Source organism: Amblyomma americanum, chromosome 1 (genome assembly GCF_052857255.1).
Source record: "Amblyomma americanum isolate KBUSLIRL-KWMA chromosome 1, ASM5285725v1, whole genome shotgun sequence".
NCBI classification, from domain to species: Eukaryota; Metazoa; Arthropoda; class Arachnida; order Ixodida; family Ixodidae; genus Amblyomma; species Amblyomma americanum.
Genome location: NC_135497.1, coordinates 281,313,691 through 281,329,924, shown reverse-complemented (window position 1 = coordinate 281,329,924; position 16,234 = coordinate 281,313,691). Strand labels below are relative to the sequence as shown.

The following is a 16,234-nucleotide window of genomic DNA, read 5'->3' as shown; positions in this document are numbered from 1 at the left end:
TCTCATCTTTTAACATTACACCTATCACTTGAGGCGAAATTTTAGAGGCCCATGTACTGTGCCGTGTCAGTGCACATTAAAGAACCCCAGCCCTTCACTAAGGCGTCCCTCATAGTCTGAGGCACTTTGGGATGTTAAACCCCCATAAACCAAACCAAATCAAACCATTATTTTTGTTTCCATAGCTCACTGCATTGTCCTGAACTTGAGCCGAGCCCTTTTCATTAGCCTCCACGTTTCTGCCCCACAGGTGAGTACCGGCAAGATAGAGCTGTTTTATACCTTCCTCTTGGGGGATATTGGTAAACTGCCATTCAGTCAGACAGAACCTGCCATATGTGCTCCACCCCATTCTTATTATAGCTTTTTCCCCTCTCATGATAATAAAGATAATCAATTGCGCTCAAAGGAAAAAATAGAGCTGGAACTCAAACCACTACCCCTTGGATATCAATAAGCCGGGTGTGCTACCCCTCGACCATTGAGGAACAATCGTTAAGACTCGGTTAAAGGGAGGCCTTGTGGCAAGATAAATAGAAAATAAAACTGCAGTGTCTGCATCTGTATGCGAAGTGACATGCAAAGAGGACCCCAGGCCGTTGGAGAGACCTGTAAATCCTATAGCGTCGTAACAGTAACGCAGAGCTTAATGTGTCGGCTAAATTTTTCTTCGTATGCATCATTACGAAGAGGAAAACATAAAATCGAAAAATTGGGTGCCTATACTCCTTTAAAAAATAATCATCTCATTGTATGGAGAAAACGTGTGCCTGCCTGCAATCTTGCTCACTTTCAATGACAGTACGTGGTCCAATACATTGAATATTCGATGCTTTTAGAATTTTTCAAATGCGTCGGACAGAGGTGAAATTTCTCGTGAAAAGATTTTGTACACTGCTGCTGATTCTAGCTGAATATATCGGTGGGTCCTGAACTTCAGCACACGCAGACCCCCTTTGGAAACTCCAACATTTGTGGAAGCTAAAATATGTAAGCAATAACAGTCTGATCACAAGCGCATGCACAGTCAGTTGTCAATGTTGTAAAAGTGATGAACATTCCTAAGCCTGTGCAAATGTTCTTTTCGGCAAAAATACCCAGCCCTAGAAAGCAATCTCAGAAAATACTCTGTCTGTAATCTGTGCAGTCTGACAATGAATTATGTAGACCATAAAGAATGTCAGAAGCTGAATTAATAAAAAAAGCGCACAGACGGCTGACCGTTCTGTCAACACATTCGGGCTGTTGCAGGCAATCAGAATGAGACAAGCCGCCACGATAGCTCAATGGTTATGGTGCTCAGCTGCTGACCCGAAAGACGTAAGTTCGATCCCAGCCGCGGCGGCTGAATTTCGAAGAACCCCAGGTGGTCGAAATTTCCGGAGCCCTTCACTACGGCATCCCTTATAGCCGGAGTTGCTTTGGGATGTTAAACCCCCACAAAACCAAAGCAAACCAGAATGGGAGAAGTAAATCAGGCGGCTAAACCAAATATTTTGTTCATAGAATGTTTTTGTGCCATCTGCCAGTTGTTATTCACAGTTAGCGGAAACGGCGCCTTGCAGCAGGGCACCAGTGTGCCAGTTGTTGAAACCAGAAGGCCAGTGATGGCAGAAAGGTCACGTGACCAAACATGGGAGCACCCATGCTCTCGCACCATCAAGAGTTTGTATGCATTCCATGTTTCCGACAGTTCCATTAAAATACTCTTCTTGGCAACAAACAACATTACCACAGCAGCAGCAGCAGCAGCAGCAGCAGCTTTTCTCCATCGAAGTCAACCTACACGTATTTGTTGCTATGAATCAAAAGCTAGACCTCCCATATACACGTTTGAGTATGCAATTATAGACAGTGTAGTAGTTATGAATCGGGCCACTAAGCCAATAAAATATCAATGAAGCACAAAAAGCAAAAGCAGGTGAAAATCACAGACTCTTTATTATCGAAAGCCTAACTATGAGTGTCATAGATACATTCCAATGTCTTTTTAAGGACTACTAATTCTTTGGTCATTCGGTACTAGAAAGTGTAACTAATATATGTTCTATTTTTTGCTCATGATTATTGCAAAACACTTGCTAGCATGCCAAAGATGGCCAAGTCAAGCAATGTGTCAATGCAAAAACTTCGTCGCCAAAGTCTCAAGATGCCACCGTAAGAGACAGCTATAAGTGTGGAAGGCCTAAAACCTTATAGTAGTAAATGGGAGCGTGGAATGTAAAAAATTATGATTAGAAAGAACAAGCACAAAAAATGGTACTAACAAACTTCGATGCGTTAACCTAAATTTTAAGTATAAAAGCGAAGGAGAGAGAGCACCATTTTAGCCAAGAGAACTGTGCCAAATGGACATGCTCAGTTAAAAAGGTGGTCAGCCACTCAGTACATGATCCCAATTTTTGCTCTACATAGTTGCTACATTAAATTACAACTGTCACAGCAAGCTTCAAACAGAGGAAAATTCTGTTTGGACTAGAGTCTCTTTCTGACTTCAGCACTATCACATGATATGACGTCAAAACCAGAGGTAAAGCAAAAAAGTTTCATAGTGCTTGAAAGGCTTCACCTGAAAGAGTTTTCTAGAAAAAAAAAATTAATTTCAGAATAAATACATATGATACTTTTCTATGCACTCTTAGAGAGAAAATTCCACAAAGCAGCAAGAATGCTGCAAGCATGGATGCTTGAATTGTGAACAAATGAAAATGACAATTATTCCACATCTGCATTTTGCTACTGCACATGCAGGCCCTGGATTTGCAAGCAGCAAACTTGGAATTAACAACATTAATCTGATGATATATTTGACACACAACATTTCCTTCTCACTGACAAGGAACGGCCTGCCACTGACACCAATGAATGGAAGCAGTTGGCGTAAGCTGAAGGAATAAAAGAATGTTAAAAAAGTTGAACAAGGAAACACATACAACAATTAGTAAGAGAGAATACACAGACTATTTCCAGCTCAGGCAGCCACATTGTTTCAAGAAATGCTGCAGAAAGGAACAGATGAAAAGTTAAAACTGCACTTGCTTGTAAATGTGCAAGCTCATGTTTCACTACTCCCACGCGACAAGAGCATCCCAAAACCTAAAGCTGCCCTCACTGACAAAAAAGAAGGATAACCTGTGTATATCTGCATTCTATCTGAGCTCCACTACTATGTTACTCTAGCTCAAATCCAGAGCCTGCAAATGCCACACTATACAGAGAGAAGCAAGTCCTGGACACAATGAGAAAAAAAAAAAAGCAGCTGGTCGCAGAGCATGACATAAAGAGAACAGCAATGTTAAGTCAACATTTTGCACAATCTAGAAGGAGTGGTCCTTGAGAAAGAGCAGCAGTACACTTGGGACACTTCTTTCCACAGCCGTCAAGCTTTGGAGTGAGAGAAAAAAAAAAGAGCGAGAACTGGCATGGAAAACAAGTGCACCGGTCTCACACGCTGCCTCTTCTACGTACCAGTAGCACGGGAGGGCAACGTGTGGAAGTATAGAGAAAGGTGGCTTCTGTGCCCTCTGCTACGATGCCTCTATTGCTTGAAAAGAAAAGTAAAGGAAAGGAAGTCTTCTTGACTACCCCAAGGACTCTAGGCTAGACTCCTGTACATATTTTCGATTTGGGACAGGAAGTATTTCCGGCACTCGGGCCGCTTGGTCTTCAAAGTAGGTGTCAGGAGGCCGTTGTCAACACTGAGAACATCACTGTGAAGATAGATGTCCTTCAGCTGTACATGAGATAAACAAGAGCACTATTTAGTTCCCTCATTCTTGCAAACACAACTCAAAATTGCACTCCACAATCTACCAGGAGAAAAATGAGGATGGAGTTCATAGCTACTATGAGAGAAAACTAGCACATGCTCCCCAAAACTAAATACCTCAAGACTCCTTTACTACAGTCCTATAGCAATATATGTTTTACATTTCTATTTCTCTAGCAGTACTGTGCTACTGGCAGAGGCAAACATATTCATACTCATTGCAGAGCCCTTGATAAAAGTAAAATATAGTACATGTATAAAGGGCAACTCCAGGGGTTTTTCAAGATTCATGCATCCTAATAAAACTTTTCCTGTAGGCTTTCCTCTCAGTCTTAATCATTTCCACCAAGTTTAGAAGCTGTGCAGCAATTCATTCCTGTACAAACTGATTTTAAAGTTTGCTGTTCCAGGCGATTTCTGTGGCAACACTGTTTTTCCACATCACAAACATTAATCACAAGTTATTGCCTGCTCCCTGCGTGTAGAGCAAATTTTGAGGCTTGTATAAGGTCATCTTAGGCATTTTATGAACTGAGTTGTCCTTTCCAGTTGCTATTTCAGCCAATCAAAGCGCATACATATGTTTTTCCAGTAATGTCTAACGTCATTGCTGTGGCAACCGGAGCACCATCCCTGGTTATGAACAGAGTTTCGGTTTGCTGCCCCCCGTTTTAAAATAGTTCTACTTGGTACTCTGAAAAATGGCCGAAGACAGGGGACACCAAGGAATGTGATGCTATTATTAACTCAAAATGTTGAAAAAATACCAGAGTTGCCCTTTAATATGCTATTCCTTCATAGTGCAAGCCACCGGCATTATACTACAGAAAAACAACTACATACAGAGGTACCTTACAGTGAACAGATAAAAAAAACAGTTCCCAGGCAAAACCAAAGGAAAAACACTAAATACTTTTAAGAGCTCCAAATACTAACGCATACAGGGGTACCATTGCAACTAGTACTATCAACCATGCTAGATACTAGTAGAGTGATTTTCTGAGCATGTGCACTCATATCACATAGCAAGGAATCAGGATGAAGCCCTTCTTCCTTTTTTGCTTAAAAAAGAAGGCAAATAACGCGAGTTTTCAAACACAAGAACATGAAAAATAAATTTTACATAAGCCACAAAGAACACAAAATGCAATACATTCATATGATTATATAAGTACACCAAAACATACCAGCTCAAAAGACTTGAGTCCAGCCAGCTTTCCCAGTCGAGAGAGATCATCCAGAATGGATTTCTTGACAATCTGTTATAGAAGTAAATGTAACAACCAATGGGTGTATGTTTCTGGGAAAGTTACTGACTGAATATTTTCAATGAAAAACAGTGTGAAATGCGAATGCAGAAGTGCTTGTGTATGCCTCTTCATCCCTTTTTGTCTCATCCATCTTTTTTGCTGCTTGTCCTTTAAAAAGTTCAAAATGTATGAACACAAATATGATAGCCCACTGCCAATGATTAGTAGCAGCATTCAGAATAGCCAGTATAGTGTCCGAAGTAAGTGCATTTGTTAAAGGGGCCAAAAGTGGCACAGAACATACCATACAAACATTTTGAGATCATTTCCCTCACTTGTTCAGAAATTCACAAAAATTTACTTCTTATTAAGCAAAAAACACACTGACAAGGAGCCATAGTAAACTACACAAAGTTCTAAAAATGTACTCGGCCACTATCACTACACTATCCATAACTCTAATTAGGTAATTAGGTACAGTAAACTACGCAAAGTTCTAAAAATGTACTCGGCCACTATCACTACACTATCCATAACTCTAATTAGGTAATTAGGTACAGCTCATTGAGGTACATTTAGTTTTCGTCAGTAATGGCGTGCGTGCATATGTGCCTGTGTGCGTGCACATGCGTGCGTGTGTTGGAGTTTTATGGCACATAAGCAGCTGAGGCTATCATGCACCAAACATAGGGTTGATAAGGTCTCACTGTGCTGGCAGACAACTGACAACTAGTTCTTAAGAAAATTTACAATTTTCTGATAGCATTTCATATGTTACTCAAGAAATTAAGCTGGTAATATTAAAACTGCTCGACTTGATTCAAGAAGACATTTTGAACACTCCAGCATTCATCGAGTGTTCTTGCACACACTGCATCCATAAACACAGCAATGGCAGAAAGCAATCATCATGTAAAAACAGTAGTAAACATATTAAAAGGGTAAACAAACGGCCATAGTCATTCCACAGTTAATGAAATTATGAAAAAACATGCAGCCAGTGATGCAAATCGTATTCAATCTTGGAATAGCTCCAGGCAATGAGGAAAAATGAGCTTGGTACAGATATAAATTGTTTTCACTTTAGTATTGAAACACACGAATGTAATTTCAATGCACTACTACAGTCGCCGACTGATTTTTCGGACTCGAAGGGACCCGAAAAATGGTCCGAATAATCAAACGGTCCGAAAAATCTGTGAAGTACAAAAAAATCAGTTTATTGAAATGAAATCGGCTTAAAAATGTCACTGATTTTACCTTGCGGCAAATTTCTTTTTCTGGTGATGATTTGCACCTGTATTTGAGCCAAAGTTGTGCTTTTACTGTACACGCTAAACAGCAAGGTCACCGCAGGTAGTTGGAATACTTCCCACGCTTCTTTGATGAACCCGGCGGGGTTATGTTGTCCACAACCCGAGTGCGCACCACACAGCTCATCAAACACACGCAAAGATAAGGCACTTTTCGTTCGAAGCGGCGCAACCGCCGGACGCAGTCACAAAACGGCGAACGGATGTAACTTCGTGAAGACTGAGTGCCACTCAGTCAACGTGGTCAGAGAAACCCAAGTGACGAAATGGCGAATGGCGAACGTATGAGACCAACCGCGGTGGCTCAGTGGTTAGCGCGCTCGGCTACTGATCCCGAGTACCTGGGTTGGAATCCGACCGCGGTGGCCACATTTCAATGGAGGCGAAACGCAAAGGCGCCCGTGTGCTGTGTGATGTCAGTGCACGCTAAAGAACACAAGGTGGTCGAATTTATTTAGGAGCCCTCCATTACGGCACCTCTTTCATCTCTCAGTCCCTCTTTCATCCCTTCCAGCCGAGATGTGAGATAGCTCCTGCACAATTTCCTTCACCCTACAACCAATCTTCAACGTATGGGACAAGTGGTAACTGCCCACGACAACGTCGGCGACAAAAGCAAGTTGATGGCGATGACAATCTGACTGCCACCTCGAAAAGTCAAATATCGCAGGGACCTCTACTGGCAACAATGAGGTACCGAAAGTATGTCAAGCCAATCTAACTGCAGCATAAATCCACCTCAATCCAAGATGGCGCGTTTTGCGCCGACGAAAAGACGGTAAGATGGCCAATTTTGGCCCACAGGTGACTGAAATTGTCCGAAAAATTAACTTTCGGACTTTTGGAGTCCGAAGTATCCGTCGCGAATATGTATATGCTTCTATAGGGTGACTGACGGTGCTTCATCGAGGTCCGAAATATCCTACAAGTCCCAATTATTGGAGTCCGAATTACCCGTCAGCTACTGTAAATGGAATGGCACGGTACAGTATGGTATGGTACGGTACGGTACAGCATTTAGCGTCCTAAAGCGACACAGGCTATGGAAATGCCATGGTGGAGGACTCCAGATTAATTTTGACCCCCTGAGGTTCTCTAACATTTACTGACATCGCACAGTACACAGGCACCTTGCATTTCACCTCCAGCGAAAAGTGGCCGCCATGGCCACGACCAAACCCGCGTGTCCTTGGGCTCAGCTGTTGAGTGCCCAACTACTGAGCCAAAGTGGCAGGGCTGCACTGCTAAATGAAGCTACACAATTTAGGTTTACGTTTAGGTTTATCGGGTTTAATGCCGCAAAGTGACTCAGGCTGTGAGGGACGCCGTAGCGGAGGGCTCCAGAAATTTCGACCACCTGGTGTTCTTTAACGTGCACTGACATCACACAATACACGCGCCTCTAGAAGATACACAATTTAGCTTATGTGTGTGTTACGGTAAGCATTTTGGACAATGAGGTGTCACCACAACACATGCACACATTATCCGAGAAACTGACCTTTGATAAGCAAATCTAGCACATCTAGCCACTCATGACAAACTTATGGCCTTCTAGTATGTATTGCTTTTCATGCCTTGGGCACTTCCGAACAACAAAAACAAGCCCAGAGATTTGGAACAGCCTCAAGGTCACGACAAAGGCAATCAATCACACATATTATTGAGACTTATTTGCATGCTTACAAGCTTACCCAGATAAACATATAATGACATGTCATTTGTACACAGCGATCCCTCTTTGAGTACAGGTTAACACACATTGGATCATAAGCATATATGGTGCGAACCAACTGCAAGTGAGGATGATATGACATCCATCACCCAATGTATGCACCAGCAACAGTTTTGTTCTAATACATCCATCAATTCAGTGGTATGCATTAAATTTGGGGGTGTTCTGAACACTGAACAACTCTCAAAGTATGACAATGGCCGCATGGTCAAGATTTCAGTTTTTCTGACTATGACTGTGCAACAATGCTGCACTACACTGCAGCACTGTGCAAGATCGCATGTAGAAGTTATACAATAATGCCCAACTGAGGAGAAATCGTTAAGTGCTTCTATAGCTACACAAGCCCAGGCCCAACAAAAACCATCTTTGGGCTAGCATGAACTTTGGGACGCATCAACGTAGACAGACACATGGAACACAGAACACATAGCTGTGTGTTCCGTGTTCCATGTGTCTGTCTACGTTGATGCGTCCCAAAGCTGTGTGTTCCGTGTTCCATGTGTCTGTCGACGTTGATGCGTCCCAAAGTTCATGCTGGCCCAAAGATGGATTCATACCAACTGGCCCAGAGGAATGCCGGTTTCCAACAAAAGCCGTACTATATTTCGCACATTACTCAACATCGTGAATGTATGCACAAGCGTAAAGTGGCCAAGCGAAACACAAAAAAAAAGGTGCCCATGTGGTGCATGATGCCAGCGCACATTAAAAAAAAAACCAGGTTGCCTTAATTAATCCAGAGCTCTCCACTCTGACATTCCTTAAAGCCCATGTGTTTTTCAAGATGTTAAACCTCAAAATTTGTACAATTTTCATGCATGTGCATGTATACGCACAAGCATGCATATGCATAGAGAGACAGACTGGCTGATACAAAAAAAAAAATGTCAACTTACGTTGTTTCTGCAGAGTTCTTGAAAGGTGCCTGATATAGAGTTTTCTCTTGCCCACTGCATCAAGTATTCCTGATCAGGAATGACTACTGCCACGAGGCAGGACTGGAAGAGAAAGACAAAAATTTTTAAGTGACAGTAAACTGGAACTTTAATATGTAGCTGTTAAATGTGCAGCTGCAATCATTATTGATTTCCTAACATCTCCACTGCTTCAGCTAGCTTATTAAGAGAATCTTCAAGCATATTTCAGCTGAAAAAATTTGATTCAGCCGTTATTATAATCTTTTAGTTTACTGAAGCACACAAATGTAGCTAAAGAAACTTTTCTTGCAGATATGCATAGAAAAACACAGGAATGTCATTGCATATCACGAAAAAACTTTTTTTCATTGGTAATGTTAGTACGATCGACAAAAGTTGGTAAATAAAAGTGAATTTATTAAACTAGCAAATTGGAATAAAAAAGTTCCAAAACTACACTTCAACAAAAGACTGGAAAAAGTTGCAAAACTCTTAAGGTGCCAAACTTTGTGATCTGTGAAAAAAAAAAAAGACGCTAGCCTTGTGTGACTAGTATACCACTTTCAAAGCAGTCTGAGGAGGCTTTTATAAAGCACAGAAGCAACTCACAGGCATCGCAAAAAAATTTTTTTTAAATGCTCATCATAGCTATGACAAACCAGCACACTCAAGATGAAGGTCAAGCAAGAGAGAAACACCACTACAGACATAGCTCCATCTTGAGCACGCTGGTTTCTTTATGTCATAAACTTCTGCAAAGTAGACCCAACTAGAATTTTAGTTCAGCATATGTATTGGCATGCATTTCTCTACCTTGTTCTTTGTCTTGAGTGCACTGGTTCGTTTCCATTTTAAATTTGCACCAACTAAACCAACTAGTGATTTTAGTTTATCTGTCTTGAATTCCTCGTTGCATTTTTCAAGCAAAGCTTACAGTTTCAACACACCTCCATGGCCTGAGGCTTGTGTTTATTCTTTACACGAATCGACTGAGGTTGAACACCTCAGACATTGATATCACGAAGTTGCTCGATGGGTGTAACCTACGAAGCCATCATTATTACGAACAACAAAGATATTAATGATGATACACCAGAATTGAGTGGTAAGAGCGGCTGTCACAATAGAGTCAGCTTGAGATGATACCACATTCAATAATACCACACTGAACTGAAAGACACCAGCCTGTTGTGGATGATAAGAAAACAGAAGTTGAAACTGTAGTACAGTTTCCCAGCTATATATATAGGATGGAGTGAAGTCCAGAAACAGCCGTGAGCATGTTTTTTGTGGCATTTTGACCTGTCATTCAAACTACGGTAGTCAATACAGTAAAATCTCGTTACTACCAACATCAGATTAACGAAATTTTCAGATTTACGAATTTTTTTTCAATCCCCGCCAAAATGCCTATACTTTCAATGTAAAAAACTTTCAGTACTACGAATTTCAAATTACCGAATATTTCAGAATAACGTATGTAATTTAATCTCGCATTCGTCGCAAGACGCTTCGTTATTACGAAGTTCCGTCGAAGTTCCGTACCAAATCCCTGAAGCTGACGCCTGTCATCATCATCCGAAGCATCAGCTATGCGCTGGGGAACTCGTCACAACGGATACAGCCCCAGCGGTATCGCCATCACGCGAGTGTCGCGTTGAATGAATATAGGCTAGGCGGCGCAAGCTGCCGCCCGATACAAAGGGTAAGGCCATTATCGTCCATCCAGCGTGTGGTCATATACTGCGCAGTAGTCTTAAGCCTATTCAGCGCAGTGTCACCACATCGACAGTGAACGTTAGGATCTGCAAAGTTATCGGCGCTGGGATTGTGTTGTGCATTAGCTTTGCTGACAATGAGTTCTCCTGGCCCCCGCGTTAAAAAGAAGCGACGCCAGCTTTCGCTTAAAGAAAAAGCGGACATTCTGTCGCAGCTGCTGGGAAAAAAGCAAGCGGACTTGTGCAGGGAGCTTGACATTACACCGTCAACAATGGCAACGATGCTCAAAGATCGGGACAAGATCATAAAACTACATCGAGAGTCGCAGCTGGCTCCCTCAAGAAAACGTCTACGGCTGGGCAACTACCGTGGACAGCGACTTATGTGGACAGTGACTTTCGAATTATGTGGATGGCGACAGCGCGGCGGCTACATCCGCGGAGCTCACCACCGAAGACATCGTGAATCAAGTGCGTGAGCAAGAAGAATGTAGTAGCGACGAAGACGATGCCGACACTGGATCAGCGCACGAAGAGGAAGAGATTGTTTCCGGCTCGGATGTCCTAGTCTTTCTAGAGAAGACCCGATCATTCCTCGGGCGCTACAAAGATGTCCCCGATGACGTGCACACGAAGGTCGAGGATATGGAGACGTTCGTCCTGCAGCGCTTGTCGTCTACTCGCCAGAAGAAGATAACAGACTCCTTCAAGCAATAAATTGTAGTTAAACTGTGCCCAGCGTTATCGTTTATTATTTACTTACCAACACGTAAATCTGCGACAAAGGTACGTAATTTTAGTTCTTGTGATGCATTACTGACATGAAAATAATGGTTTTTCAGTACTACGATATTTCAAAATAACGATTTAAATTCGGCAGTCCCGTGAAGTTCGTTGTAACGAGATTCTACTGTATTAGGAGGCACAGGAAGGAGAGCACTGTATCCCACATACTGCGGTGTTCATGCTGATACTTCTGCAGACATTGTAAACTCTTTCTCATGGCCAAACCACATACCTTGAGGCTTTCCCCATGAACAAAGATCTGGGCCACAAAGAGGGAGCGAATGAAGATGTTTTCCAACTTCTCAGGAGCAATATACTCGCCCTGGGACAGCTTGAAGATGTGCTTCTTGCGGTCAATGACTTTCAGGCAACCATTCTGGAAAATATAACACAAGCCTTCACCAGACGTCAACAACAAATATCTAGGCCATATGTTTCTGCTGTGCAAGGCAGAAACAAATATCAAAATGAAACACATTGCAGTTAGCATGAACTAATTTTTAAAGCAGCTTATAGTATAGTATATTTAACCAGAAGAGGAAATATGGAGCGCAATAAAATGCATGGGCGACAAAAGAAAAACAAACAAGTGCTGACAACCAGTCTCAGACAGCCTCAGACAACTTGGTGGGCCACTTGTGAGACGTACACCACACATTAATTCAGGGCTGCTGTCCTGCTGCAGGAGAGCCTCACATTTGCTTGAAATATGCCTTCAATGGCATCGCAAATACACGTACGGGAGCTCTCAGCACCTCACCTCCTTGCCTTCGACACAGTTCTTAGAGGTGGAAGTCACCTCTCCATACAGGAGCAATGCAAAAGTCAGCGATGAAACCTCACTGTGGACTGTTTCCGCATGTAGCACACATAGCCAAGTCACAGCCATGGACTTACTTCTCTTAATCACTGTACACTCACATTATGATTGATGTTCCGGTATCTCAAAGGAAAAAGTACAAAAGGCAAGATATTCGCCTGCAAACTGAGCACAGCTGCTGTTTGTAGCAGGAAGACAAAAGCAGACAAAGCGAAACAAAGGCAGCAAAGCGGCAAAGAAACAATGAGATAAAGTAAGCCAAAAAGGAATCCGCAAATCAGCTGCACAACCTTGCCCCCACTCAGCATTTGAGCACAACCTCCATGGCAGAGTGATACTTCCTCTGGCAGGCATGAGATGGTGCTAGCAATCTCTGATTTTTTCTGTTGTCTGGCATCATACCATATATGACAAAGATTTCTGACTATTCTGACCGAATCAGGCAAATATCCCAACCAAGCATACTAAAAAACGAAAGTCATAGGGTTTTACCGTATAAACGCGTGTAAGGGCCGCACTTTTTTTCCCAGATTTGGGGGGCAAATTTCGGGGTGCGGCCCATACACGCGATTTTCGAAAAAAAAATTTTTTTTTTCAAGTGAAAGCAAACCAATCTGGAATGCGCGGCATTTATTTACCATTCAGGCATCACTCACGGAGTCTTCAGACTCTGAGCTGGTGCTGTGTTCAGGTAAATGTTCAGCCCACAGAAAGTCGTCTTCGGTCCCGTCTAAACTGTTTGAAATTCCGGCCACTTTGAAACTCCGGGTTACAATGTCAGTCAACACGGAATTCCACGCGGACAAAACCATCCAAGCACAGTCGCGAGCGGTGCCCTCTTAAGCCGCCCTGTCGGCGTCTCGTCGTGATTGCCATTGGCCATCCATTCCGAATACTGCCTTCGAAATTCAACCTTAAAAGGCTGATTGACGCTTATATCCAGGGGTTGCAGCATGCCGGTGAGGCCGCCCGGTATCACGGCCATGTCTGTGCGGATACCGCGCAGGCGTTCCTTAACCCTACCCGTCAAGTGACCGCGGAAGCTGTCCAAGACGAGGAGTGATCGTCGGGCCAGCATGGAGCCTGGGCGCTTCTCCCAAACGCCTTTTACCCCGTCGAGCACAAGCACATCGTCCATCCAGCCCTTTTCTTGGGCGCGAACTACAATTCCCTTGGGGAAAACACCTTTAGGAATCGTTTTTCTTTTCAGGATGACATAGGGAGGCAGCTTCCGCCCGTCCGCTGTGACGCACAGCATAACGGTACACCGTTGGCGCTCCGCGCCGGTTGTCCGCACGAAAACACTCTTCTTTCCTTTCAGTTCAACTGTGCAGCTCTCGGGACAGTCGAACCACACGGGGGTCTGGTCGGCGTTCGCTATCTGCAAAAATATATAGTTGTGCTCACGACGCAGACCGATGACATACTTCTGAAAGCTGAGCACCTTGTCGGTGTAGTCGGGGGGGCAGCCGCTGACACAGCGTGGTCCTTCGCCGAAATAATAGGCCCTTCCTCTTCAGAAATATTCGTACCCAGCCGGCACTAGCCTTGAAGTCCTCGTGCGGTATGCTTTTAGCACGCGCCAAGGCTTGTGCCCTCACGCGCAGCATGTCCGTTGTCAACGCGTAGCCGTTGTTCCGCACTTCCATTGAATAGCATAGCAGCTCTTCTTCTAGCTCAGGAAATTTGCATGGCTTGACTCGGAAAGCGCGCTTTTTGGAGCTGGTATTCTTCAACGCATCCCTTTGTCCGCACCACCGTCGGACACACTTCTCGTCCATGTCAAATTTTCTGCCCACGGCACGCTTGCCATGTTCGAGAGCGAACTCCACTACTTTCAGTTTAAAGCCCGCCGTGTAGCTGTTGAGGTGCTTGCCCATCGTGCAACAGTGACAATGCTCGGAGGCAGTGCATGAAAAAGAAGAACGACAGCGCACGAGAGCAACAACTATGCCGAGCGACCACGCTAACACAACCACCAAAAAACGCATGCTTTGATAGCCAGAACAGAACAAAGTTAGACCTGGCGATACCGATGCCGATACGGATAGCGGAAGTACAGTAGCAGAAGCTCGCGGCAGAAGAAAAGATGATGATGATGACCCGCGGCCTCGGGCGCCATCCATGGGCGGCACCTCGAAGCTCCTGTGCGCATGTATTTCGAAGGCTATTCTTGCTTGTTTCCTGGAAAGTTTGGGTGCGACCCTTACACGGATTTTTTTTTTTTTTTCAAATATTTCCTTTGGGAATACGGGGTGCGGCCCTGACACGCGTTTATACGGTATCATAGTTAAAACTGAGTAGACGTGTAAAAGCATGTTAGTCTCGTTGGCTCATAGTTTTACTTTGCTGGGTCGTCAGCACGCCTGGGAACGATATTAGACAGGTTAAGCTCTGATCGAGGTTAAGCTGATCTGCAGATGGAAACTGACGAGAACGATGATGTGCAATGCGGAGCGAGGGTGTGTTGCAGTTTAACTCGAGGCATGATTGGCTGTGGCGGTAGCGTAGTGCTCTTGTGCAGTGGCCAGCGAAGCTGATCTGTTGGCGCCACCGCGGGTTTGAAACCCCGTCACAGCAATATTTATTTTCTTTCTGCACGGGGTGTTGCTATGCTTGGTTTTGCCAAGGTCACCCTCCCATTGGCTACAGCTAGCGCGATGCTCCTCCGAACTAACTCAAGCTTACCCGAATTACTCCGAGGCTTAACACAAGATTCTTGGTTGGGACCGTGTTAAGTAGTGGCTTCGCACTAAAATTACTGCCAAATGCCACCTCTGAGAAATTGAGCGTAAACAAGCCAGCGGTTTAGATAGTTATTCTTGGATTTTCTCTGCACAACACAACAGTCTCAATATTTTGTCCTGATAAACTAATCAGGAAAAGAACAATTGCAAGTATCGTCGACTAACATGAGGCGCCAAAATGACGCTACCTAGTAAACTCTTGGCCCTATAAAGAAAATTTTAGCAAGCATGAAATGCCAACACACACTCGTCAAGTAGCAGCAAGACAAAAGCTGCAGTTTGTGCTTCAGCTGTGAGCTGATTAATATCAGCACGAGGATTTCCCACTTACATCCAGCCACTTGCCAATGTCACCCGTGTGCAGCCAGCCATCTTTATCCAGCACTTCTGCTGTCTTTTCAGGATCCTTCAGGTAGCCTTGGAAGACTGTTGGTCCCTTCACACAAATCTAGAAAAAAGAAAGTGTCAATATATTATTTTACACCACAGCAACATGTTAACACAATGACATTACACCAGAAGTAGCTCCCTCATCAAAATGTTCTCATCACATAACTTATCACAAATTCTACTTTTCATACATTTTTATACTCTTTCCAGGCAACACACTTCTGTGACGCAGGAATTCGGAGCCTAAAAATGAAATTCTACAGTGAAATGCAAAGACAAATTGCTGACTTCATTCCCCAAGCTAGATAATGAAATGCGAAGGTTAGCATCCCATGGAAACACACTGGCTGCAATATACATGGCAGTGAACAAACTGACACCAAGGTAGAGGCCATCAGAAGCTTTAGTCTATTTTATGTACGTATAATGATTTCTAGCTACACAAAAATTCTATGCTTTATCCAATAAAAACATGGTAAGCAGCAGCCCTGAATTTCAACTGTAACATGGGGACTGGCCAAAAGACATATATTCTGGATTGCAATATGACAACCAGTTCATGTACAGGGTCTGTTCTGAAAGTAGTAGTACTGGTTTCTTTCTTGGGCGAACGGGCGGATGAGAGCCAGTCTGCGTGCACAGGATCGGTGAAGGGGGATATTGGGAACACTGGGAAAAATCGGCAGTCGGCTCTAGGCCGTTGAAGAGAGCAGGTTGCTTGTACTGTGAACCCCCGTCAAAACGCCTCATCACGCAGAATCACGGAGCATTTACTGGATCAGCGAT

General features: G+C 43.7%; 1 protein-coding gene across 5 annotated transcripts in view; it reads right to left on the bottom strand.

The window, feature by feature from the left end:
• Nucleotides 1-1,918: 1,918 nt before the first annotated feature.
• The window catches only part of LOC144115194 (long-chain-fatty-acid--CoA ligase 1), a 121,526-nt gene continuing 107,210 nt past the window's right edge, over nucleotides 1,919-16,234 (bottom strand). For all 5 annotated transcript variants that reach the window (XM_077649459.1, XM_077649462.1, XM_077649461.1 and 2 more), the window contains 5 exons: nucleotides 15,390-15,506; nucleotides 11,724-11,867; nucleotides 8,967-9,068; nucleotides 4,957-5,028; nucleotides 1,919-3,733 (listed from right to left, as the gene is read on the bottom strand). In XM_077649459.1, the coding sequence (XP_077505585.1) occupies nucleotides 3,596-3,733; nucleotides 4,957-5,028; nucleotides 8,967-9,068; nucleotides 11,724-11,867; nucleotides 15,390-15,506 (573 nt within the window). In that variant the 3' untranslated portion in view covers nucleotides 1,919-3,595. The remainder of the gene's footprint in view (nucleotides 3,734-4,956; nucleotides 5,029-8,966; nucleotides 9,069-11,723; nucleotides 11,868-15,389; nucleotides 15,507-16,234) is intronic.